Raw genomic sequence first — 27,576 nt, forward strand, 5'->3', positions numbered from 1 at the left:
AGGGGCAACAGGGTAAGGAAAGTATCACAACAGAAGAAAGCCAATGATTTGTTACTGCTTTACCTTTATTCTAGATTTTATATTTCTATATTATTTTCGGGTTTCTGCTCTATTCCATAAACATTATTCTGTACTGTACTACTTCGCCATGTATGTTCAAGTCTCATACGCATGCATAGTAATAGTTCACGTCTCTCTTGTCAAGAACGTCCCTCAGCTCTCCTCGGGTTTCTCTAGGTTAACGTTCTGTGTAAGCACGTCTGGCCTTCAAGCCTACGGACGGAGAAGCCACCTACTGAATAAGGAAGGCTAGCATGCTAAGTATAGTCTGGATTAGCAGCACATTTTGAATATGGCTTTATTCCTGGAATGATCAAAGCATCGCTTGCTCAGAGAAAAATGTAGGTTTTCCCTTGAAATGAATGTAGAAACGTTCTTTTTCTACTTAAGATGAGCGTGAAAACAGGCTTCCTAGCTACACTAACTTCCACTGGGCAGAAAACGTGGGAAGGCTATATTCTGTGTAAGTGTGATGACGACCCCCTTAATTCCTCCAGCAACATTATTTGTGTTGCTTAATCCTACTTCATACTTAGAAGACAGTTTCTTTTTGCTCAGGGCGGGTGGGGGGGGGGTGTTCTCTGGGCTGGCCAACCTCTATTTCCTCCCTGAGCTTTCTGCTTCCTGTTTCTGCTGTTTTCTGCGCCTCTGCCTAGCGGCCACCCAAGACAAATGATAATCCTTGTGGAGCCCTTCCTTCACTGCCCAATCTAGAACTCTCAAGTGCAGAGCATGTGCAGGCATCCTGCTCGGCCCAGAGCATACAATGGTGAGCCAGACAGACCGGGGGAGCTGGCAAGTCCATCATCACAAGGACGGGGAACGAGGGACAGGAACGGGGTGTCTGGGGAGGCCGCCGCTGGAGTCCCTCACCCAGCTCAGGGTAGGAAGGGGAAGTGTGCAGAGATCCCAAGGATGAGTAGAGTAGGCCGGGTGAAGGGGGAGGAGAGGGGACAGGAGTGTCACAGGCAGAGGGAAGGCCTCCAGGCCTGCATGAGGACCAGAAGGGAGCTCAGCCAGGACCACAGAAAGGGGGTGGGGTGGGGGCGGGGGTGGAAGAGGAGTCAGGAAAAATAATAACATATCTTGACTGCAGCTACCTCCACAGCACACAGAGCATGAGAAAAGTCATATTTCCCACTTCTCCAAGTTTAAATAACTCCAGTTTGAGGCCTCCTTTGTCATGGCCTGTGAGGAGTCTAAAGACAGAATCCTTAAAGGTCCTTCCTCTCTCCTTGGACTACAGGAAACCCGCAGAGGCTTCAAGGGCTGCCTGAGGGTAGCTCTCGGCCTGGCCTACGACCCCCCTTGAAGGCAGACACTTGGTGGCGGTTCTTCTCCCTCTGAACCAAGCTCAGCCCAGTCCCGGGAACCTTCCCAGGTTTCCCAAGGGTGTGTCCCTGGCCTAGATCCTCCAAATCCATAAATCTGAGAGATGCTATGCTATCAACAGCCTTTTCCTCTCTTGAATCACACACACACACAAACACGAGTGTGAGGCTTATTCTTCCTGGAGCAAGAGGAGCCCAAACGTTTAGAAACATGGAGTTGGACTCCTCCTCGGGGGAGGGGATGATGGGGCAGGACAGAGAGGGGTGGAGGGGGTTAGATTCCTTTCCGGGTGAGTCTTCACCAGAAAGACAAACATGAAAAACTCAAGAAGGCGTCAATATATTCCCACAAATTCACCCTATTACACCAATGTAGTCTGTTGCTCTTGGCCAGCCACTGCAGGCTCTACTCTACAAACATATTTCATGTAATCCCAGCGACGTTATAGAAGCAGGGACTGTTGTGCCCATTTCACAGATGAAGAAATTGAGACCCAGAGAGGTTAGGCAGCTTGCTTACGCTCACACAGAGAGTGGGATCCAATCCCAGCTCACGCGGACTCTAAGCAGGCATCCCTGACCTTGGCTGCCCGTTACAATCCCTTGCAGCTTTACCCCTAGCCAGGTCCTACCCCAGACCAATGACATCAGAATCTCTGGGCGAGTGACCTGAACATTAGCACTTCTGAACTCCCCAGGTGATATCCAGGCTGAAACCCATCAGAGGGTCTCTGCTTTGTGCCCTGGGCCACACCACCAGGTTTCTGGGGTAGCAGCTAGAGGCACCAATGCCTGAGACAGGAGCACTGGACAGGGGCAAGCTTGGGGCTTGGATGCTGAAGGGCTCAGTTTTGGATGCTTGGGTGTGAAGGATTTTTGGCTCACCCAATGGAATCATTCACCTGGAAAATGGACAATGGCTAGATAACGCTTGGGGCTTGAGGGTCAGGCACTGACTCCCAGATGGCAGCTGAAGCCAAGGGGATGGTGAGATTGTGACTTTCCTGGAGAGCGTGGGCAGGGTCCACGCCTAGACCTCACCGGCCTCCAAGGCCATTGCCATGGGCTAGGTCTCCGCAGGTTTCCAGCCCACTCTTAACAATTAGATGGGCTAATTGGAAAGAAATGGCAAAAGAATTGTGAGGGGGAAACAGAAAGAGCAAAATGCCAAGAATAAAGCAATCTGATGACTTTTCCTTCCCCTCTGCTCCCTCCCTCCAAGCTGGCGGCCCTGGAGCAAGAAAGGGGAGGCTCAGGATGGAGGGGCCTTAGAGGCATCCACAGTTAGAATTTAACTGACAAACTTGAGCCCCACTGAAACCTCGCTTTCTGGCGCTGGGACCTCGTCCCTCCTTTTGGTGGCATGGGCTTAAAGGGGAATGGAGGAGGTGGAGAAGCCCCTGGGGCCACGGGCACTAGGCCCCTGGATCTGCCAACCAACAGATGCCTTCCCCTACAGGCCAAGGTTTCCAAAGTGCGCTTTGTAAGTGCATTTGTTAAAAATGAGGGGGCTCCAGGGGTGAAATACTGGAAACCGCATCCTTAACAAGCCCTCCTGATGATTTGACCACACAGGGCATGATCGAGTGGCCCATAAAGCACTCCTGTTCTCTCTCCCAGGAATTCCCTTTTTTTTTTTTTTTTTTTTTACTTACGTGAAGAAAAGAAATATTTAATAAACACCAAGTATTAATACTCCATATACTGGCAGGAATAGGCAGTTCTTGTTCTTTAAGAGGTAAAGCCACCTTTAGGGACAGGCGTGGCCTTCATGGGACTCAGAAGTTTCCAGATGAAAGCCTTTATGTCCTACTGATGCAAGTAGCAGGTTCTAATTTTGTCTGCTCAGCAAATATTTCCTCTCCTTCTCATATTCCTCTGGGAGTATGCAGCCCACCCTACGTGAAACCAATGGGGTTGACCTAAAACATCCCCTGGTTACTAAAGCATGAACTTATGGCCCATCCCTGCTCCATCAGCATAGTCTTTTAATAGGCTCCCGAAGCCTTGGGTACTAGATAAACTATGAATACTGTCCCCTCCCCTCCAGCCCCACTGAGCTGCAGCTACTGGGGGCGGGGGGAGTGGGGGGGGTGTTGGACCCTTCCCTTTGGTGCCTTGGGCAGAAAGGTGGTGAAGCCTCCCCGTCAGAGGCCTGAAGCTGTCTTTCTGTCTTCAGTCTCTGAGGACAGGGCATGGCTACCCCTGCGGGCATTCTAGTGTCAGGATGGATGGCAGTCCAGCTTTGGCACGCTTCATTCTGTCCTACTGACTTTTGAAAATTATCCTCCAGAAAGACCTCAGCAGTCATCCTACTGTTTGGAGGTGATGATGCCCCCAGTAAGTGTGTTCAGCTCTTCAATCTGAACTCAAATTTACACATGGAAAAAAATTATTTAACCTACTTGATGTTTATCGTCCACAATCAGAAAACTGAAAGAATGTATGTTTATCATTTATTTTTCTATAGAAATTTAGCTAGAACCTGTGATTGATTATAAGAGACCCCATTAGTGGCTTAATTAGTTCTGTTTTGACTCCTGTTGCCTAAGGATATCAGGGCTGAGGTCTCTGCAGTTCTTTTGGCCTTCCCCCCATTGTGCAAGGTGGCTGGCTACCACTGGGCCAGCCATCAGGTCTTCCTTCTAGGCCACAGGAAGAAAGAAGGGGCGAGCAAAAATTGATCAGAAATCCCCAGCAGACATCATCTTATATCTTAGAGGTCAGAAATTGTATCATGTGGTCACTTCTAACTGCAAAAGAGACTGGGAAAGGTGTTTTTTTTTTTTTTTTTTTTTTTACTGGTTACATGCTGCCCAGCAAAATTAGGGCTCTTTCGTCAAAAACAAGAGGAGAATGGATACTAGGCTGGCAATTGGCAAAAGTCTTTGACCAGGTAACCCAATACTAAATGTAGGAAATACATGAAAAGCAGCAGACGGTTAACATCTAAGAATCAGTTTGGCTATTCTTATTTGGAAAAAAATAGCTCCTTTCAACTGTACCTCATTCAATAGTCGCTCAGGAACATTTCACACACACACACACACTTTTTTTTTTTTCTCATTAGACTAGTGAAAAAACTGCAATTTACAAGTGAGAAATCAGTCTCATATATAATTGCCTTTCTTGCCTCTCACCATTGTTTTGTTTCTATCATTAGCATCATATGCTGCCCGAGGGACCTGATGTCATCTTGCAGGATGGCTAAAAGTGTGTTGATGAGGAATATAAAGAGTATGGCATTTAAGTATGATATTTCTCTGTGAACCTCTTGTTTTTTTTTTAAAATATCTAAGTTTGTGGAGGAGGTGAAGTATTTCTCAGCGCCCCCCACCTCGGGTTGCCATAGAGCCCCTTTCGTCTGCTTTTATGAATGTTGAGTCTCTATGGCAATCCTTTTACCTCATCTTCACTCTCTTCTCATAAGAGCAGTAAGTAGGTTGAAGATCCATCCTGAACTGTGCTGCCAAGCAAAACATTCTCCACCTTCCAAAGCGCAGATGAGATGGTTTGATTTGTCATTTTTGTCATGTCGTGTTGGTTGAGTGTTGTGATGTGATAGGAGCGTTTTAATGTGTGTTGTCTTTTCTTTTCCAGAATGCCCGTATCATAAGCCCCTGGGTTTCGAGTCAGGAGAGGTTACACCAGACCAGATCACCTGCTCCAACCTGGATCAGTATGTGGGCTGGTATTCCTCATGGACAGCTAACAAGGCCCGGCTCAACAGTCAAGGCTTTGGGTAAGCAGGGCAGGTGGCTCAGGTGATTTTTTTTCATGTGATTTGAAAAATGTACGTCTTTGTAATAAACGAATGGCAGAGTGCATTTATTTATGTCTTCAACAAAAAGTCATTGAATGCCTTTCATGTGCAGAGGACTGTGGACAAGGTGGATAAGGTCCCAGCCTTCAAGAAGCACACAGGTTAGAGGGGGAGAGGCACTCTAAGCACATAATCACACAACTGATCATTTAGTGAGTATGATAAATGCTGTGGAGGAGACACAGAAGAAAGACCTGATTCATTTGAAGTAGGCAGAAGTCAGATCATGAAGTCATGTTAAGGATTATGGTCCTTATTTTAGACATAATGAGTTTCTTGAATGTGCATTAGTTAGAATACAAGTTTGTGCTGCTGTAACAAAGAGCACCAAAGTACAAAGACCTAAGTAACATGGAGGTTTATTTCTTGGTCATCTAAAAGTTTCATTAGAGGGACACCTGGGTGGCTCAGCGGTTTAGCACTGCCTTCAGCCCAGGGTGTGATCCTGGAGACCTGGGATGGAGTCCCGCATCGGGCTCCCTGCATGGAGCCTGCTTCTCCCTCTGACTGTGTCTCTGCCTCTCTCTCTCTGTCTGTCTGTCTCTCTCTTTCTCTCTCTGTGTCTCTCATGAATAAATAAAATCTTTTAAAAAATTAAATAAATAAAATAAAATTTTCATTAGGTAGTGAAGGGTTATGATGGCTGATGGTTCCAGACTCATTCTACCTTGTTCTGTCATCCTTCACATGAAGTTTCCATCTTGGGGCCCAAAATGGCTGCTCTAGCTTCCACTATCACATCTACTTTCTAGTCAGTGGGGAGAAAAGAAGCGTAGAATACACATACTTTTCTTTAAAGGATACAAGCATAATCATATTGGCTACCTTGTCCACACCCCATTCATTAGAATTTGGTCAGATTGTCTCACTTAGCTACAAAGGGAAATACGAACTCTGCTGGGTGGCTATTTGCCCAGGTAAAACTCGGTGGTGGTGGCAGGGAGGGTTCTATTACTAAAGGAAAATGAGAAGAGAATATTGGGAGACAATTAGTAGATTTTATCAGAGAAAGATTTGAAGTTGGGGAGTATCAGGATCATATTTGTGTTTTTATAAAAATCTGGGTCCTGTGGGGGTGAACTATTTAGTGGTGGTGGTGGTGGTGGGTAACCCAGGGAGACTAGTTAAGAAAGCTAGAGTAGCAATCATCCAGGCAAGAGCTGAGGATGATGTGGGTAAGAACAGCACCAGGGAAATGGAGAAAAGTAAATGAATTTGAGAAACATTTGAGATGGACTCAGTAGATGGATTGGATGTTTGAAGTGATGGAAAGGAAGGGGCCAAGGATCAGGATCTCTCTCAGATGGGTGGCATGAACACCAGGAGGATGGGGGTAGCATTCTTTTTATTAAAGATTTTATTTATTTATTCATGAGAGACACACAGAGAGAGGCAGAGACACAGGCAGAGGGAGAAGCAGGCTCCATGCGTGGAGCCCGATGTGGGACTCGATCCCAGGACCCTGGGATCACGCCTGAGCCAAAGGCAGACGCTCAGCCACCTAGCCACCCAGGTGTCCCGGATGTAGCATTCTGAGAGATGGATACTGGAAGGAGTGGTTGGGGTAGAGAGGATTAGTTTACTCTTGGACAGGTTTCATTAGGGATGCTGTAAGGCATTTAGAAGTTGTCTAGACAGCCACTGATACTACTCAGATTTTGGAATTGAGAAAAGGTCTGGGATGGAAGTTAAAAATTCAAAAGCCACCCAAGGAGCAAGTCTAGAGTGAGAAGAAAAGGTGGCCAAAGACTCAGTCCCAAGAAGCTAATTAATATGCAAAAAATAAATAAAAACCTCAAAGGGGGAATGATAGGTTTCCACAATTCACGAGGGATAGAGCTAAAAAAGCAAATCAGTTCCTTCAATGGTTAGTTTGCTTTACGATTGTTAAAAGCCCTTCCAGAGCCCCTTGGCTCAGTGTTCGGCATATGGGAGACCCTCTCTGGAAGCCATAAATGACAGTACCTGAAGGGGAGGCAGACAGGTAGAAAGGGACTGAAATTAGGGTAAGACTCATGGAGAAAGAGACATCAGGAGAGACTAAATGAAAAGGGAAGGGGGCTGGTGGGTGCAATAACCATGCATTTTCGTGTTTTGAAGAAAGACCTGTTCAACCACACCCCAAAGGTGATTTCAGCTACACTCAGAGGCCCTTTGACAAATCGGTTGAATCTGGCCAGTTTTCTTCGGGCAGCGGAGATGCAGGGAGAAAGAGAATGGTACAAGGGTAACAGAGGCTCGCCCCTTCTTGGACACGGGCCTCTTGGTGCTTAACTGGTCGCACGCCGACTGCCTGCGCACTGCAGAGCTTCCTCAGGGGCTGGCAGCCCCTCAAAGGGCAGTGCCTCTCAGCTCCTTGGAGGTGCTCGTGGGAAAAGGCTCCTGGTGATTTGCTGTGTCCCTGGCAGGTGTGCCTGGCTCTCCAAGTACCAGGACAGCAGCCAGTGGTTACAGATCGATCTGAAGGAGGTCAAGGTGATTTCAGGAATCCTCACCCAGGGGCGCTGTGACATCGACGAGTGGATGACCAAGTACAGCGTGCAGTACAGGACGGATGAGAACCTGAACTGGATTTACTATAAGGACCAGACAGGAAACAATCGGGTAAGTTGGGCTGACCCCAAACTACCTTCAGCTCACACTCTCTGGGACTTCCTTCCGGCTCCCGTCCTGCGTCCTGTCATACCACTGACTCCATGACAAGGGAAGTCATCCATGCTTCTTCCCCACAACATGGTCTACTCTCTGACAAGGCAGGTGTCTTTTCTCACTGTATCCTCGGTGCCTAGCAGCTTGTTCGTGAATGAGCACCACTCTTGTGTACAGAAGAAATCTTTGCCTGAATTCTCATATCAGCTTATAGTTGCTTAAATAATCAAAACTGGCCATTTGGACTATTCCAAGCTCACTGGGCCACTGAACACTTTGCTGCATGGGTCTGACTTGACCTATTATTGATGTGGGTAGGTCCTTGTCCATTTATGTAGATATGGCCTCTTACTATTGAGACGGATGGCTCGGAAGATTTGGACAATCCAGCAAGTTAGCCACTGAACTACATAAATGATTAAAATGACTCCAACAGTGCAGACACAGAGGAACTTAAGCCCTTGAGCAGCACCTATATATCCTACTAACCTCTAAGGGCCAAGCCCCAAGTCTTGTTCACCATAGACTGAACATAGTAGGCTTGTAATTAAGCGTGTGTGTGTATATGTGTGTTTGTGTATATATGTGTGTGTGTGTCACACACATTTTATATATATACTGTATATTTGGAATGAATTAAAACCTCACTAGCTGTTTGGAAATGTTAACTATCCTTTTGCCGGAGAGTAAGGACTTCTGAAGCTAATTTGGACATTTAATCAGATTAAGTAGATATGTGTGGCTGAAAACCAGATAGCTTTGTACTCTCTGATGACAAGTTATACAGAGAGATAGATATTCATGGGTTGAGATTTCAAGGAGTTTGACTGAATACAATAGGAAAAGCCATCTTGATACTTCTACATTTTATTTCATTTTTGCTCTCATTAGTTGGCTTTTTAAAAAGAAATGAGAATTCTTTTTTAAGTCCTGTCTGCATTTCTGAAGGCCTTGACGGTTCTTTGCAAAGAGGCATTCTGCTCAGGCACTTGTACAATCTGGAGGAGCCTGTTCCATCCTCCCTCTTCACCTGTCCCCCGACTTGAAGAGGTTCAAGGGAAAAGAGCTGAGAGAAGGGGATGTGGGATGTTGCTACTGGGAAGAGGGGCAAGATCATGGTGTAGGAGGTCCTTTTTGTTTTGTAGATGGATGAGGCCAATGTGGCAGCCAGATTTTTTTCAGGGAGATAATCCCAGAGAGAAATGAAATGCTCCAGTGTCATCAGGCATAGCACCAGGACTCTAGAAAGACTGCAAAGAATGATTTCTTTGGAAATGCGGCCAACCACATCACCTTTTTGTGTTACAGCCAGGGCACCGTGCTATGTTGCGTCCCCCCAAAACACTAAACGACTCTTTTTCTCTCTACTTTGGGTACTGCATTCTCCCTTCCTTATTTTTATGTCTTTTTCTTTTCCAAAAAGCAGTTTTCCAAGTCTATTTGCCATTTCTATGGATGTAGAGATGTGCAATTAAGCTTTGGCTCACAACTTCAGAGCCAGCACACTCGAGCTTTTACTTGAGCCCCACTTTGGATACCTTTGTAATACAGGACCATTTCTCTCATAAGCATGATGTGCTCCTTTTCAAAATTTGTCAAAATGCAAAGGATGAAAACACAAAATTGGCAATAAGGATCAGGAGGTATTTTCTATCAGTGCCATCCAACAGAACATTCTGCAATGTCGGAAATGTTAGTACCTGTGCTGTCCAATATGGAAGCCACTAATCACATATAGCTATGGAGCACTTGAACCCTAGCCAGTGTGACTGAGGAAACTGTTATCTAATTTTAATTCACTTAAACTTAAAGAGCCACATGTAGCTAATGCTTCCATATTAGATGGTGCAGTTCTAGATGTCCCCACAGAGTGACTCGGAGAGGCCTAGAGCATGCAGATGCGAGGCTCTAACATGCAAATTCAGATTTTGGGCCCTGGGGACGGGGGGCATGTGCAATTCTCTGAGCCTTAACCACTTGCTGAGATTTCCCAAACTTAAAGGTTGGGGCCAGGGGGATCCCTGGGTGACTCAAAGGTTTGGTGCCTGCCTCCGGCCCAGGGCGTGATCCTGTCGATCCGTATCGAGTCCCACATCGGGCTCCCTGCATGAAGCCTGCTTCTCCCTCTGCCTGTGTCTCTGCCTCTCTCTCTCTCTGTGTCTATCATGAATAAATAAAATCTTTAAAAAAAAAAAAAAAAGGTTGGGGCCAGCTTCAGATAGGAATTGTTAGTCTTTTTCCATCCCCTGATGTGATAGCAACAAGATTTTCTCTCTCTTTAGGTCTTCTATGGAAATTCAGACCGAACCTCCACAGTCCAGAACCTTCTGCGGCCCCCCATCATTTCCCGCTTCATTCGGCTGATCCCGCTGGGCTGGCATGTCCGCATTGCCATCCGGATGGAGCTGCTGGAATGCGTCAGCAAGTGTGCCTGAGGCCTCCTTCAGCTCCACACCTGCCCTGGGGTGGGGGTGGGGGGTAGATAGGGGTGGAGGGCTCAGAGCAGCCTGCAGGGGAACCCTGACAGGGTTCCAACAGGGTGACAAACGCAGCTGTATTTTACAAGCTCTTTTCAATGCAGAGCCTGGCAGAAATAATTTCTTTAAAAAAACAAGTTTCCCATTTCAATCAAAGAGAAAGGAAAACGAGCGTATTTCCCACTCACTGCCAAAGAAAATAAGAACAAAGAAAACGTCCCTAAAACTAGTTTTCATCTAAAAGCCTAAGTAGCAGGGGTAATTTTGCTGCTTTTTCTTTTTGGTTTTGGTCTGACAGTGTGAAAGGTGTGGTCCCAGGGAACACAAAAGAGCCCAGATAATTTAAAAACTCTTTTGCTTTACCACACTAAAAACAGGAACATAGAGGTTTTTCTTTTTTCTTTTCTTTTCTTTTCTTTTCTTTTCTTTTCTTTTCTTTTCTTTTCTTTTCTTTTTTCTTTTCTTTTCTTTCCGGAACACAGAGTTTCATAAAACCTTGATTTGATTGCAAATGGGGAGCAAGCTTGCGGTTTCTCCTTTTAAGTTTTCAGTGAATCATGGCCTTTTAGGACTTTTAGAGCACCCGGCATGCAGGGGGCAAGGTTTTGGGTGACTGGTTGTCAGAGATGAGTAGAGCAGTTGGGAGCCTGTGTCCTGGTGTCCTGGGAGCTGTGCACAACCAATCCCCCCAGGTAAGAGGGCTTCCTCTGCTCTGAGCTTTCACCCCCACGCACACAAGGATAGGGAGGGGGTGGTTGCAGAGCTCTCATTACATACAGATCTATTCTAGCAAATTTTTCCAGCCTGTGGTCACTATCTGGGTGAATACATGGGACAGGCTGCACATGTAAGCAGCAGTTCTCTATATTTAGGAAAGCCAAATGACCAGAGCTCACCAGAATTTCCCCTTATCTAGGGCTACCATTTTTCAACAAGCTTAACATTTTAAAAACAGCTGGCCCAGGAGCTATCACTGGCTACACAGAGGAAGCCCATTAGCTAACTGCATGCTTTGCAGGAAGTGGTCAGACCCTATGTCCTAAGAAGGGCCATGTGGCTGTGTCTCTCACGACCCAACTGTTTAACCTCTCCCCCTTGCCCTAGAACACACAACCATGCCTACTCCTGAGGCTGAAATGGCCTTGGGAGGGACGGGGCTAGGAATGGGCCTGGCCTTCCGAGGGGAGTGCATAAAGCAGGGACTTTTCAGGGACCACAGCCTAAGCCTCCTCTGTCATTTATAGCTCAGCCTGAGTTTTCAGGCTGTTCCCTGGGAGAGGTGGATAACATGGGGAGCGGAAAGGAGAGGTATATGAAAGCAGGAGCAGAGAGGGGGTGAAACCAGCGGATGAGGGCCCTTTGTCAAGACCCAGGAATCCAAAACTGTCCTGGCCCTGACACAGCTGAGTCTCTATTAGCAGCTCATTTTCCCAAGTTACGTTTTGTTTTCAAATGCCAAGCCAATTGAATGGACTCACACTAATACAATCTTGGACATTGCATTCACCTTCTCTGTGAGTGGGAAGCCTCCTAAAAGCCCCAAATCTCTTCTCCGGTGTTTTGGGCTTAGAACAGCATTATATTCAACCCACCATCTTTCTAATCCCCTGTATACTTGAAGCTGGAAAAATGCTTTCCTTGCTCAGTATTCTCTCAAATACAAACATATCAAATTCCAGGTGGAGAAAAAAAAATCCTCAGGTCTTAGGATACACGAATAAATCCAGTTAGAACAGATGCCTGATCGGAGCCCCTTGCTGGAAAGTTGAATGAACTTTTATCACAACATGGATTGTCAGAGAAAACGGCAGTAGCCAGAGGTCAGGTCCTCTATGACAGGCACACGGACACACGCGGGGAATACAGCTAAAAGGAAAGAAGAGAAAAATTAAACAGTGTGAGGCAGGGATATAGGTTCTCCAAGTAATTGTTCATGTTGGAAATTTTTGTTTTGTAAAGGTTTAATGAGATAAAGTCATATACCATACAAATCTCACCCATTTCAAGTGTACAATTCAATGACTTGTAGTACACTCAGAGTTGAGTGACCATTATCACAATTTTAGAAAAATTCATCACCCTCACTAAGAAACCTGCACCTATTAGCCATTACCCCCCAACCAACTCACCCACCTGGCCCTAGGTAACCACTGACCACTTTCTGTAGATTTGCCTATTCTCAACATTTCATATAAATGGAATCATACAATTGTGGTCTTTTCTGTCTGGCTTCTTTTGCTTCACATCGTGTTTTTCCAAGGTTCATTCATGTTGTAGCATGTGTCAGTATTTAATTCCTTTTTACAGTTGAATATTATTCCAATATACACATAGATCACATTGTATTTATCCATTCATTTGTTGATGGACATTTAGGTTGTTTCCATGTTTTTGGCTATTATGAATAATGCTGCTATAAACAACTGTGTACAAATTTTTGTTTGGATGTATGTTTTTATCTAGCTTGGTTACATACCTTGGAGTGTAATATGTTTATTACATGGTTACTCTATGTTTAACCTTTGGAGGAACTGTCAGATAATTTTCCAAAGTGGCCACACCATTATGCACTCCCACCAGCAATATATGAGAGTTCCAGGTTCTCTACATTTATTATTATCTGTCTTTTTGATTAGAGCCATCCTGGTGTATATGAAGTAGTATCACACTATGGTTTTGATCTGCATTTCCCTATGACTAATGATGTTAAGCGTCTTTTTATGTGTTCACTGCCCTTTTGTGTAAGTTCTTTGGAGAAATATCTATTCAGATTCTTTATTTTAAAATCAGGCGGTCTTTTTATTATTGCATTAAGAGTTCTTTATGTATTCTAGATACAATCCCCTTATCAAATACACAACTTGTTAGTATTTTCTCCTATTCTGTAGGCTGTCTTCTTACTCTCTTGACAGAGTCCTTTGAAATACATTTTTAAACTTTAAGTCCAATTTATTCTTCTCTTTTTATTGTATTTTTGGTGTCACACCTGAGAAACTATTGCCAAATCCAAATCATGAAGATTTACTCCAATGTTTTCTTTCAAGAGTGTCAGTTTTACTTCTTACATTTAGGTCTTTGATCTATTTTGGGTTACTTTTTGTATATGGTATGAGGTAGGGGTCCAAGTTCATTCTTCGCACGTAGACATCCAGTTGTCCTAGCACCATTTGTTGAAAAGACTATTTTTCCCCCCACTGAATGGTCTTGGCATCCTTTTTGAGAAATCACTTGACCATAAAGGTGACTCTTGATTCTATTACACTGATCTATATGTCTATCTTTATGCCAGTACTACACATTTTGATTACTGCAGCTTTGTAGTGAGTATTGACATTGAAACATGTGAATTCTCCAACTTTGCTCTTCTTCAAGAATGTTTTGGCTATTGAGTCCTTTGAATTTCCATATGAATTTTAGGATCAATGTGTCAACTTCTGCAAAGGCAGCTGAGATTTCACAGCGGAAATTGCTCCATACTCCGGAATTTAATAAACAATGAGATACTGAGATCCATAAAATGTTTATCTTCATGTAACTTGCTTATAATGGCATATTAATTGTGTACCTCATTTAACTTATAACACAGTATAAAAACAAAACTTTTATTGAGGGACATCAGAAGCCTAGTAGAATCTTGTGATTAAACACATGAACTAGTTTATAGTATTATTTCTTTTGTGAGGAAGAATTTCAATTAAAAAATATATATATAGTGTAGCAAAACCTCATGATTTTACCTTTGGTTAACATGTTTACTTTTATTTTCACAAATGCTAGAGTGTGAAAGTCTACACTTTCAGATTTTTTTAATTGCGGTAAAATATAACATATTGCAGGAGACTTTAAAAAACTAAATAAAATGCTATGAACAAAGAAGTAGCACTAAGTGTTGCCAAGATTTAAAAAAAATCTGAGCTGATTTTGGTATTGAGTGTGGGAGAAGGTTACTTGGACAAAGCAAAGGTTACTTAGGCCTTTCAAAATAAAGGTACCACTATGAATTCAGTCTCGGAGGTCAGTAGACTGCATGCCTAAGGTGAGCCTTTGAACATGTGCTGACAAAAGCCCATCCTTTTGTCTACCTGGAGCATGGGTGCTGAGGCCTGCTGACAAATGCATAGCTATAAGGGCTGTTCCTTCCCCTGTGATCCCAAGAATAGCGCCAAGTTGAGTGGTTCTTAACCCTGACAACTTTACAAGGCTGGTGTGAAGATCAAATTGGATAAATACATCTACAGTGCCTAACGAGCTCTCTAGAACTGGCAGTCAAGACTCCATAACAGAGCTTTTTCAGCTTCATAGGTAGGGCTACCAAGTGAGGCACAAATAATAGCTAGCTAATATTTATTCAGAATCTATCAAGTGCTTTGAAGGTTACCATCTTATTAAATCCTCACAACAACCCTATGAAGTAGGTACTATTATTATTTCCATTTAAGGATAAGGAAACTGAGGCACAGGAAAGTTAAGTAACACACCTAAGGCCACACAAGATGTTGGTGATGGAACTAGGATTCTACTCAGGTAATCGGACTCCAGATCCTGTGCTTTTATAGTCATTTCACCAGTCTCTGGGCCTCTAGTAACTTGTTTCAGTGAACTGCTCTATTCTCAAATCAAATCAACTCAATTACCACTTGCTGGGAGATGAGAGGAAAGGTGGTACATGAATCGCCCCATGTCCGTTTTCGATACTTGGAGGCGCAGCAACTGCCCTGCTTAGTAGTGTTTAAGGGTGTAGGCTTTACAATGAAGACTAGGCTTCAAATTCTAGCCAGGTGACCTTGGGTAAGTTAATGTAAGGTCCATAAACCTCAGTTTCCTCATCTATAAAATGAGGATACTACTCGCTTCATTGCATTGCTGTGACAAGTAAATGTAATATTAAAGTAAAAGCCTTGGCATTGTGCCCAGCCATAATAAGTGCTACAAACAGAAAAATTACAAGCCAATAGATAATTTGATTCAATCTTGAATCACAGTTGTAATCAGTTTCTGGGGCATTAAGGAGAAACTCGAGAGTGAAGAAGTTGGAGACGTGGTACTTTTAAGAATGCAAATCATTGCGTTTTAGTTCCTATCCTTTGTTTAGAGATAAAGTAAGAAAGTTGGAGAATATTTACGTGTTATCATACAATCTAAGTTCTTACCCCATTAACAATAAGACCAACTGAGTGAGTATCTAAAGACAAAAGTGAGGGTGTAAAATCAGTCAGTAAATCCCACCCCCCACTTGCCTGTTTTCATAAATAAAGTTTTATTGGAACACAGCCATACTTATTTACATATTGCCTCTGCTGCTTTTTGTACTACAATGGCAGAGACCCTGTGGCCCACAGAGTCTCAAATATTTACTATCTGGCAAAAAAAGTTTGTCAACCTCCTATTCTAAAATATGAAAAAATACTTCATCTTTGCTTTCTCCATCACACGGAGTAGGAGGCAGACATCTCTTCCCATCCTCCCAAACCACCAAGTGAGTGTCTAGATGCAAAAGAGACAAACCACCAAGTGAGTGTCTAGATGCAAAAGAGACAGCACTCCAGTGTGAAAGAAACCAAAATTTTCAAAAGGCCAGGAGGAGAAAAAAGCTTTATAAATAGGGGGGGAAAAAGAATATTATCATTAAGTAACAGGATTTGCCCTGCTTTAACATTACTTTCTGTCCCTTAAACTGATTTCAACTTCAAAGGCCCATTATCCTCTATTTGAAATCAAATGAGTTCTTTACAAAGAAGGAACAAACACGGAGCTGCTGGCCATTCAAAAGCCAGGGACCACAAAAGCTCAAGATGGGGACAGCCTGGCAATCACAACAGTCAGTGCAAAATCTGCATTTTATTAAAGACATTTGGGAAGATCCATTCAAAAATACATTGTGCTCAGTAAAAATTAACCATTTCATGCTGATAATTAAGGTTACCACGGAATAGATATTTGTATAATATTTACAGCAACAATAGAAATTTTACAGAAGTTTAGAATGGAATACATGCCAGAAAAAACTTGATAAGATGTACCAACACATGATACAAAGAGTTATATAAACACTTTACAAATGGTTCATAATTAGCTTGTGAGGAATTTAAATATTCAACACTTTAAATTCAGTTTGGATTCAAAAATTAAAAAGGTTAACACCACGTCACACCCTTGCCACAGTAAAAAGTATGGAATTACACTCTGTATTATGGATTATAAAGTCTGTGCAATTAAGAATTTCCACTGATTCTTCATCTACCACAAATTTGGATGTTACGTCATTCTGGCTTATCCATATTTTTAATTTCATGCATGAGCAGGGTTCTCAAAAATCACCCTGCCCTGTGTCTTCCCACATACCCCTTTTTGAACTTCCTAGAGATTGAAGAAGCTCAGAACAGTCTTCTAAGTATATACAGAATAACTACCTGAATTCAAAATGGCACAAAGCAATCTTGGAGATAGGAGTTAGGGGCAACTATTTTGTTTGGTTTTATTGTTTCTGTTAATCAATCCAAGTTTACAGTGAAAATTCACTTCTTGCAATCATAGCTTACCCCTCCAGCCTGACTCAATCAGTGACCAAAGAGGAAATAAGGAAAGGGAAATAGACTGAAATGACTATACTCAATTGTATATCTCTAGTGAAAATGGATTTTATACAAGCTTTGCTTTCCATTTTGGAAAATCTAAGCCATGGTGGAGAACTTAAAAGTTCTCCAAGAGAAAAAGCATCATTTTTTTTTCTTCTTGAAACTCTGAATGCTTTGTAACTAGAGCTTTTGACAACTCTGGCGATAAACACTTTAATCCCCCAACAGGGACAAAAGTCAAGGCATCTACCTTTTCTATTCCTGGGTTTCATCTGATTAGCCCTGAAGCAGAGCACTAGGACAAGCTTGTCTATGCCTGAAATGAATCAGATCAGGCTTTTGGGAAAGTAAAATCCCAAACCAAAGGAAGTCCTGAGGAAATCTTAGCAGTCTGTCAAAACGGAAGGGATGGAGGAACAGATAAGGCCTCTTTCTCCCTGATACTCTGTGCTGGAAGAGTAGCAAACAAGGCAACTTCTAATCTGCATACAACATGGAAACCAATTTTTTTTTTTAAGATTCCAAAGGAGGATCAACATATGACCCAAGGATCAAATGGGGTTCAGAGAGCTTAACCTTGTGGGTAATGAAGGGCCTTAGAAGTGAAACCAGTTTCACTGCTGCAGTTCTCTGGCCCTAGAAATCCAAAGTGCAGACTACTACAAATTTTTTCTGGCAAAACAAAAGACACACCTCCCTCAAATTTGGGAGTAAACGGTTATCGAATGAAGATACAATGTAGGTCATGATCATCTTTAATATCCTATAGGAAATACACAGAAAGGTGGGCCAGTGCCTGGAGTGGAGAAAGGTGGAGTCAGGACCAGGCCTAATGCTGATGAATTAACAAAGCACTAAGGGAAATGAATATTCACATAGTAACTGACTTGGCACAAGTCTATGATCTTTTATAGTACATTCAATTAAAAAAAGATAGAATAGAATAGGGCAGCAGGCCCAGAGTTTCCTCACCACCTTACTTCTACCACATTGTGTGTATACAGACAGACGAGGGACTCGTCCTGCCACGGCTTCATTTTCTTGCATTTACTCATGGTTTCAAAGACAGAATTTTTTACCCAGCTGATGAATCAGACTTCAAGATATTCTATATCTCAGCTGGTAAGATACAAAATGAAGAAATCAGAACCACTTACAAGTTTTTGTTTTGTAAGATGGTTCTTTAAGTCTCCGAGAGAAACTTCTTGTGAGATTCTGGCCCTGGAGATTAGCAGCAGGATGCTTTCCTGCAGCCCCTTTTAAAGAAACCATTTTTTAAAAAAGCATAAATCCGTTTTCTCTGCCTACACACTTTAATAGTGATGGACTGAAGGAGGCAAGGAAATATATCAATATGTTCTGACTTGGTTCAGTGTATCATACCACATCCCCAGCTCACAAAAGTAATGAGTCTGTGGATCTCAGTGCTCACATGGAGCTCAATATCCCACTATAATGTAGGAGGTAACGAACTTCTAGATATAAAAGCAGTGCTCTCCAGAAAAAATGTTGTGACCAGGAGAGAATATGCAGATTTCTGAGTCCCAGCTGAACTCTGGGAATAAGTCGCAATGAGCGATTGCCCTTGCTGAAAGTTGGGTCACCACCAGGACCTAGGTGAACAGAAATGGACAGAGCCTTCTACACACTTGAAAAGTAATCCTCTGGCCTTTAAAAAAAGTTGTACACTTATTGAGTCATTCTCAATACATAGCTAGAAGAAAATAAATGGCTTTTTTCCTTATTTACTCTAAAAACTAGTTTAAGAAGTGAGGATATACTATGACGTTAACTAAGATAAGGGGTGCTGGGAAGGGAAAATGGGATAGCATTTTCTAGCGAAGTCCACTAATTTTCAGATTAGGAACATGCTAAACTGGCTAACTCTACAACCACAACATACTTTATAATACATGACGTGACTAGAAACTAACCAGCACAGCTCTGAGCTTAGAATTAAAGTACAACTGCATATGGCAAATCTTAAAGCAGGTTTTAAAACAGATTTAACCAAAGCGTACAGCACAAACACTCCTATAACAGCCACATCACAACCACCAGGAGAGAGTTTTTTGCTTCTAATCGGTCTGTCATATGCCAATATTTGTAAAGAGCTATTAAATGCCTTGAATAAAAGACAATGGCATTTTCTTTTGGGAGACACAGCTAAAAGCCATGGATGCCTTTGAGCAGTTGGTAAAAATCATGCCAATCTGCCAGGCTGCTGCTTGCTTCTAAATATAAGCCTCATGGCTCTATGAAAGATTTTCTAAAGATGCTGACCTAGAATCTAAGTCCTCAAACACCTATAAAGCCACTCTGGTCTCCTCCCAAAGGATGTACCTTTTAGCAGGCCCAAGACGATGAAAACAAACAGGATTCCAAGGATTCAAAAAAAGTGGTAGAAGATTCTTGCAGAGAATGTGATACTAAAGAATTCATACCCGCAGTTTCTCCAGTAGCCTGGAGAGAACAAAGACAGAGCCAAGCTCTGCAGAGCAGTGGGCTTAGAATCCAGTAGAGCACGGTTTCTTAACCTCACCACTATGGACATTTGGGGCTGGATCATTCTTTGTGTGTGTGTGTGTGTGTGTGTGTGTGTGTGTGTGTGTCGGGGGGGGGGGATCCTGTGTACACAGGATGTTTAGCAGCATCCCTGGCCTCTACCCAACAGATGCCAGTAGCACCTCACCACTCCCAGTTTCAACAACCAACTATGTCTTCTGACATTGTCAAATGTCCCAGGGAGGCAGAATTGGCCCTGACTGAGAACCACTGCTACAGAGACAGCTCACTTGAGCTCCTTAGCACAGAGCACTTTTGATCTTGGGCTCTGAAGAGGCTAACCCTCAAGCTGAGACCAAGCAAGGTATAGTAAAAGTTCATTCAGAACTTCTGAGGAGTGAAGATGGTGGTAAAGTAAAAGTAGAAAAAGAGCAAAGCAGAGTTTCTTTTCAAAAGGAGATCGGCAATACTTCCATAAAATAAAGCAATTCATAAGCCTTCATTCAGTGATATTTTATCCCTTAGGATGTTAGGGCAGATAGCAGAATATGAACATTATAAATTTCCCTTCCTAAAGAAAACGCAGACTTGTGTGACTTTAAAATCATATCCTTCTTATCATGGATGGCAATTTTTGTGAGGTCAATGATTCATCAACCAGAGGAAAACAACAATTAAATGCTAAGAGAGGGCCCATTAGTTTTGAGAGAAAACTTGACCATTCCCCTCGGCGAGCAGGAAGAGAATTATACATGCTAGAAATGCGGATTGTAGTTCACTTATTATAGCTTACTGAGGTCAATGAAAAGTCAGAATGGACAAAAGCGGAGAAGAGGATAAAAGAGCTACCTCAAAAACACTGGTTGAAAACACTGTAGATATTTTCTGGCTCAAATCTGGGAATGTACGAAAAGTATGTATTGACTCTTCATCAGTTAGGTTTACTTTGCTCTAGGTAGAAGGCAATTATTCTAGCCCTTCTTTGAAGAACCATCATGAATATAAATGTTCTGCAAACATCTGAGATCCCAGTGTTAGCAAGGATGAAAACATGGGAAACCAGCCCCTAGGTGACAACGAGCCTCAAATGCCACAGCATGGCAATGTGACTGCGCAGTTCCTAAGCGCACAGCACAGTGAGAAGTCTTTCCAGAGGAAAAAAATGTAGTATCTGGTTTGCAAGGGGGGATTACAAGATATAGATCTAGTATGAAAAAGAAGAGTTACACACCCTTTTAGAGTCATTAGTATCCAGGCAAAAACTGCTAAGGGTTCACATCACTTATATAACTGAGCAGCTTGCCTGGGAAAAGCCAGAATTCAGAGCTACTTAAAGAGTACTGAACTGGTGAAAGAAACAAGATATAAAAAGAACTGAAGAGCATGCAAACTACTGGTTTGAATCAAACTGTTTTAATGATAGTACCCAGTTGAGTTTCATTTTAGTGCCTATTACACTTATTAAAATCAAATAAAAAGCACCTTAAAATGACCTCTATATATAATCGATACACATCATTATAGTAGTTATATAAAAATGTAATATGCACACAATTTAAGATTCAAAGAAACTAAGACCTTTTCTTTATAATCTTTATAATCATCAGAGCTATCATTCTCAAAATCTTGGGGGTGAGGGAACAGTAACTCAGCACATTTCAATTATCGCTGACTTGATTCAGGGGCCAATGCTCTCAGAATCCTGGGACAAGTGATAAATATTGAGGGGTGGGGGTGGGGATGGGTCTTTAAAAATATTATTGCTAAGAGACTATTTCCAAAAGTTGAATTCTCTTGATAGATGGTATTGAGGTGATTTCCGTCAAGGATAGCCCAGAGACACGGGGCTGTAACCCTTGTTGGCCACAGGCCTTGATGATGCTTTGGAGTAACTTGGGAGTTGAAGGAGATCAAATGAGGGAAAGAAGTCCTGTTCTGATCATGTGTGTGTACTGATGTACATGATAACTTTGTTATAAATGGATAGTCCCAGGAAGAAAAAGTGAGCACAGCAATTTTCTCTACATCTGGAATTGCTTCAGGAGCCTTTTAAATATACTGGACAGAGCAATTACAACAACAGCAACAGCAACAACAGCAGCAACAACAAAACATTTAGAAATAGAAATGCCACATACAGATCTCACACCCCACCAGCCAAGAGTCTCCGGTACAGCGCACAGGATTCAGGAGCATAGAGCTGGTTTGCAAGATCTGCAGACAGGTTCCTCTTGCAACCTTGCAACCTAGGAATGTTCACTGGCAAATCTTTGGTCTACACTCTACACTAACACTAAGGAGAAAAGCATATTCTCTCTACAAAGACCCATGAGTAACCCTGGATCTATCGTCTCCTCAGGCGCAAAGAACGTCCCTGGATGCAAACAGGAGCCAACTGTGAGGACGGAGACAACAAGGCCTGCTAGAGCTCTCACTGGCCTACCCGACTGTCTTGCCTATGGGTTTGGGAGGAGATGCTGCATCTCATCTGCTACCAAGGATCATGTCTAGAGGCTACTGCTGGGGCCTAAAAGTTGAGCACGGTTCCCACTGATAGTCACACATAGCCACAATTCAGCTCCCTTGATTAGAAGTATAATACTCACTTCATATCACAAATGTATAAAAATATGGCAGATAGTGTCATAATGATACTTTCTTTAAATGATTATATTTATAAAACAGACAGATATTTACCATATATATATTTATATATAGAATAAAATACTCCTGATGCAATATATAAAGGTTACTGTTTAGTTTTTATAGAAACTACTGTAGCTGTCCCACTGCTTCACAATGTTCCAAACAGCTCAAAATAACTTTACATTTAACATAAAAGGTATGATTAGAACAGTACAATGTTAATTATAAATAAATGTTACAAATCCTATCAAATATGAAGTTTAGAAAACAATTTAAGACATACAGTTAGTTCATCTGCTAACCCTTCAAAGGAATACTCTTGGATTACAATAAACCCCACATTTAGTTTAGGCTAAAAAAAAAAGAAAAAAAAGAAAAAAAAGAAGAAAGAAAATCTGTGGTAAGGGCATCGGTCAACACGAATTTTTCTATCCCTTGCAGTACCAGAACACATCCTAGCTTTCCTAAGTTCAACAGGGATTGCACTAAAGCTGGAATGTGCAGGGGAGAAACTGGCAAGAATGTCTTCTTCCTCAATGGCACACTCTATCCATTCTCACACAAGATCCGTGGGGACCAGCAGTCCCTAAGAAACTCCTGCGGCTCTAAGATCCCTGACTAGCATTTGTGGCCGTGAGGAGCCAGAGGGCTCCACACATACAATATTGCACTCACCTTCATAAAGCTGAAAATACTGGCTGACCACCCCAGCCCAGCCCCATTCCCCACCCCCCCACACCCTCCCATCCCCTTCCCACTGGCTTACCTACCCCCCCACCCCCACCCCAGCACACATTACAAGGCTGTCTCTTTTAAATCATTCAGATTTGGCATTCGAGACCGATTTGTTCTGTTATAAGGGTGCCCGTTTGGCCCACTCTTGGCACCCAGCTGTTCAGAGTAGGAAGGCCCCTCTGTGGCACTCCGAGTCACAGAGGACACATGCCAACCAGGGTCCATCTGACCTGGCAGCTGGAGGGCTGGCCTGCCCTTCGGTGTGGGCTCCTGCCGGATGTTACTGCTCCCGCCAGAGGCCTGGCTCAGGGGGTGGATCCGAATTTCTGAGAAGGAATTTTTGGCTTGTTGAGTTGTTAAGGGCTGGAAGCGGGGGTCTGAGGAAGCCGGGTGATTTGAGGCTGAAGAGAGATGTAACAGCTTGCGCAGTGATTTTAACGGCTGGCTCTGAAAAAAAAGATGAGAGTGTGCATAGGACTTAATTTAGAGTAGACTCGAAAGCTGAGAGAGACAGAGCACAGATCTGAGATGACTGCATGTAGCCAGCGGGGCAGGCACAGGGGAAGAGGGGCTAAGTCTAGCCTCATCTGTCCTCTTGTTCTTTTTCAGACAAGATCGAAGTTATTTATCTTTAACGAAAAAGCCTAGAGATCTAGATAAGGACTCTAGAGCTGGTGTGCTGGCTGATCAAAGGCTTAGGCACCTTCTATCTGGCTGCATCCCATCTTGACAGGGGGCAGATCTCGACTCAGCCAGCAGGAAGCAGCAAAAGGAATATGCCTCTCTCTTTTTGAGAAGACTTCCCAACAGCTCCACATAAACTTGCCACTTATTTTTAACCTGCCAGGACTCAGCCATTCAACCCTACCTAGCAGCAAGAGAAAGCTGAAAAAATGTAATTTTTCATTTAGGTAGCAACATACTCAGCTAAATATTGCATATCCCCCTTCTGTTCTTATCACCCCAATTTTCCCCTTCCCTTTCTGCACTTTTACTTTTTTGGCGGTGGGGGTCGGATTTGAGCACTGAAAAGTGAACAAAGCAGAGAAAAAAAAAAACAGCAAAAGCCCTATGGACTCTAAAACATAATTCACTCTCAGGAGGCTCTGGATTCTTAACATGCCTGTCTGCTGTATGGTGGAGGCCCAGACCCCAGAGGTGCTACACTGGGCAGGGGACTGTGCTGCAGGGCAGAAGAGAGAGTCCCAGCAGCCACCTACCCCACACTGGGTGACTCTTCTCAGGGGACTGCTGAACCACGGGCTTCCCACTGGTAAAAAGGTGGTTCACTGCTCTCCCCTCCTCTACCTGATGCATGATGAGGCTTAACAGCAGAAGAGGCATGTGAAGGCACCCTGAAATTTAGGGTCCTTGATGGGAAGCCTGCACTCCGAATGTAGCCCTAGCCTAGGGCCACCTCTGGCTACAGGCTGTGCGTCTATGGGCTTGGTAAAGTTTTAATAAAATGTTGATGATCTCAAGGAGTACTAAAAGATTTGCAGGAAAAGAGCATTGAAATCGAAGAGGAATTGTTTGAGAATGGACTCAGGCAGAAATTGCTCCTGGGGAAGTACCTTCCATGGCTATTCCAAAGTCTGTCCAAGACAGCTCTGTGGTCCCCAGGGGAGGTGGCACAGCACAGTACACATCATGAGCGCTCAAAGTTGTGTTTTTTGTTACTGAAACTGGTGTGATAACACAATGAGATTCCTAGTGATTTTTACAGCCCTAACCACGTGTGACTATTGAGCAATTACAGAAATTTGGGTCCAGTTGGAGATATAAAGTAGCCTGAAAGGTGCTTCTTAGCATAAGAAATGGCTACACAAAGAAGGTTCTAAAGCCCCATACTCTTTTTATAAAACTGGGAAGAGAAGACCAGGCCCTCACTCAGAGTCTTGTGCTTTTGGTTCAGAAACATACCCAACAACTTAGGTATCTGGTTCTCTACACCCTTTCTGTCCTCTTCTCTCCCCCTTGGCCTATGTTACATTAGAAGTAGAAAATATAAATGGTTGGGCAAATACAAGTGAAATTTGGGAACTCCTGTCAGTGGCTCTAAGTAACAGTTAAAGAAAGTACACAACAAACCTATAAAAATAGACCCTCTTCTGGGCAGCCCAGGTGGCTCAGCGGTTTAGCGCCGCCTTCAGCCCAGGGCCTGATCCTGGAGACCAGGGATGGAGTCGCACGTCAGGCTCCCTGCATGGAACCTGCTTCTTCCTCTGCCTGTGTCTCTGCCTCTCTCTCTCTCTCTCTGTGCCTCTCATGAATAAATAAATAAAATCTTAAAAAAAAAATAGATCCTCTGCCTCCAAATTACAGAAATCTGTGGCTGGCTGGCTATCTATCTATCTATCTATCTATCTATCTATCTATCTATAAATACAAGCAATCCTAGAGCTTCATTCAGAAGCTCATGAGGATTGTCAGAAACTACAGTACGGAGGAATACTGGATTTATAAAATATGTTAATATGATCAAAAAACAAATTAGATTATGTCACTGTGCTTGTTGTAGGATACTATAAAGATGCAATATTAAAAATTTTTCAATCAAAATAGTTGTCCAAAGGAGATAAACCTCAGTTACCTGAAAAAATCTACTGATTCATTTTCTGCTTATTTCCCATTATGGCAGATAAATACAATTATACAATACTGTCTAATATACAGTTCCAAATGCAACTGTTCAATTTTCTATCAAAAATAGTATCAATTTCAGAATTTTATTCTTTCAAGAAAGGTATCTTGAAAGGTATTCTTTCAAGATATCGTATCTTTCAAGGCCCAATTCATATGCTATACCACATTTAACAAAATCTTCATCTTCCCACTACCTCCTCCTCTCACCCTCCTGTACATTTTATGGCATGCCTCACTTTTTACCATGAATTATGGTTACTTATAGATTTTCTCTCTCTCCTAAGATATGTAGTACTTACGGGCTGAGACCACATCTTAATTATCCCCCTTACACTTCATCTAACACCCACCCCCCAACATCCTACTCCACCCAGGGCTAGGTGAAGGCCGATGGAAGCTCACTTTTTTTTTCTCATTAAGACACGAGTCACTGAAATGAGATTCACCTGGACTCCCAAGATGCATCTGCTATTCACAGTGACGGTATATTCTGAGGAGGATGTCAGCCTTGTAACACTGAGAGGCTAAATTCCTCAAACCCGCCCACCTCTCAAAAGAGATAAGTCACTGCAGAGTCTAGAATCTAGGAGTGTTACAGGCACCACTCACTTGGGTCTGTAGATCAGAGATCTTCTCAGGACGCCACTCCTTTGGTCTGCTGCTCGGAGTGCTAGCAGAATGAATGGCTTTCTGTAATGTTAGAAGATCGGGGCCGTCAGAATTGGGCACCTAGAGGAGAATATAGGGAAGGATTCAGTAAGAACCCCAATAAGCCTAATTAAGATATGCAACCACACACCAAGAGGAGAACAAAAGCACATCAAAGGAAACCAAACCTCGACCCCGCGCCCCCAATAAAAAAAGAAACCAAAACTCTCCCAATGTTCATAATGCAAGTGATGCCAGTTAAATTCTGCTGCCCTCTTAATAATTTTCCCTGCATTAGGAAAAATTGGCAGATGTCATGCAGCTTTGTTAAAACCTCAACCCTTAAAGCATTCCCATGCTGTTAGTTTTAGTCGCTGTAAGAGAGAGCAGTTAAATTGGGCTGTACCAGAAATTGTTTGTCGTATCCTCATTCCATATTGCAGTTAGGTTATGAACCAGTTCAATAAAACAAAAATTTGCTCCTGCTGGGAAAATGATCCAAACATTGTATTTGGTGGCGCCCAAAGAAGTCTATCAGGCTTTCAAGGATACTGAAGTGGGAAAGTATGGTTTGAATCATATTCCCAAGACATTGCCCAATAAATCTGGGTCTAGCGTTATATAGTATAAAACTGCTGGAAATTTGTGCCACAAACTCCAGATTAATGCAATTGGTCCATTCACTGATTTTGGTGAACATAGAATAATGCCAAATGCCAAGCAAAAGCTCTGGCTTTACTAAGTGACCAGCAAAAACTAGAGCCAGGCAAGGAAAAAGCAAATCACCGGCTAAGAAAAGTAGAGCCTGCCGGCTCACTCAATTTGGTCAATTCAACTTGGTTTCAAAGAACAAACTGCCAACCAAATGTTAACAGACTTTGTGAGCCGAATGAAAAGACATTGTTAATTATAAATGTTAATCAAATTCTTTACAGGAAATAAGAGATTTTATGAATGCCGTCTGCCCACAAGTGGCTAACTAGACAACCCAAACTAGCCTTTCACTAGTTTGTTTAGTAGCCTTTTAATGCTTCAACTTCCTTAACTGATTCACAAAATCCAGAATGGCAAAGAATTGGTATTTCAGTAACTTTATGGAACTGGCTCAGGTACTTAACTAGCACAAAGAGAATATGACCTCATGAAAATAAAAGACATGCTGTTGTCATCAGTAAAACAAGTTTACTGGAGCAGTTTGCAGGGCTACCATACGTAAAAATGGGTACCATGGGTGGAGTGACTACAGGAAGCTTTTTCAAAGAAGAACTATGCTTTAAATGATTCTTTGAATTAAAAAGAGGAAAGAGGGATTTCTTGATGCTTGGATTCTCCCCGTTGGTGGAATCTGTCTGCAATATAAGATACAAATAAACTAATTGCAAAAAAAAAAAAAAAGAAAGAAAAAAAAAGAAAAGAAAAGAAAAGAAAAAGAAAGAAAAGAAAAAGAAAGAAAAAAAGAAAAAAGGGTGTTCTTACTGAAA

The 27,576-nt window shown here is 42.7% G+C and overlaps 2 protein-coding genes across 22 annotated transcripts in view; one reads left to right on the plus strand and one right to left on the minus strand.

Moving 5' to 3' along the window:
* The first annotated feature begins 685 nt into the window (after positions 1–685).
* Positions 686–13,282, plus strand: RS1 (retinoschisin 1). Its single transcript, XM_072816792.1, has 4 exons — positions 686–829; positions 4,992–5,133; positions 7,623–7,818; positions 10,146–13,282. Exons 1-4 carry the CDS (start codon positions 793–795, stop codon positions 10,296–10,298), a joined length of 528 nt encoding a protein of 175 aa, XP_072672893.1. The 5' UTR covers positions 686–792; the 3' UTR covers positions 10,299–13,282.
* The window catches only part of CDKL5 (cyclin dependent kinase like 5), a 213,662-nt gene continuing 197,358 nt past the window's right edge, over positions 11,273–27,576 (minus strand). For 20 of the 21 annotated variants that reach the window (XM_072816776.1, XM_072816786.1, XM_072816774.1 and 17 more), the window contains 2 exons: positions 26,057–26,176; positions 22,847–23,248 (listed from right to left, as the gene is read on the minus strand). In XM_072816776.1, the coding sequence (XP_072672877.1) occupies positions 22,862–23,248; positions 26,057–26,176 (507 nt within the window). In that variant the 3' untranslated portion in view covers positions 22,847–22,861. Of the gene's footprint in view, positions 12,207–22,846; positions 23,249–26,056; positions 26,177–27,576 lie in introns of those variants that run through there. The other variant, XM_072816790.1, reaches the window with a different exon arrangement.

This window comes from Canis lupus, chromosome X, assembly GCF_048164855.1.
Source record: "Canis lupus baileyi chromosome X, mCanLup2.hap1, whole genome shotgun sequence".
NCBI lineage: Eukaryota > Metazoa > Chordata > Mammalia > Carnivora > Canidae > Canis > Canis lupus.

Coding starts and splice junctions, on each gene's coding strand:
- RS1 (XM_072816792.1), top strand. CDS start 793: ATGTGCAGGCATCCTGCTCGGCCCAGAGCATACAATG. Junction 5,134..7,622: donor CTCAACAGTCAAGGCTTTGG/GTAAGCAGGGCA, acceptor TGTCCCTGGCAG/GTGTGCCTGGCTCTCCAAGT. Junction 7,819..10,145: donor ACCAGACAGGAAACAATCGG/GTAAGTTGGGCT, acceptor CTCTCTCTTTAG/GTCTTCTATGGAAATTCAGA.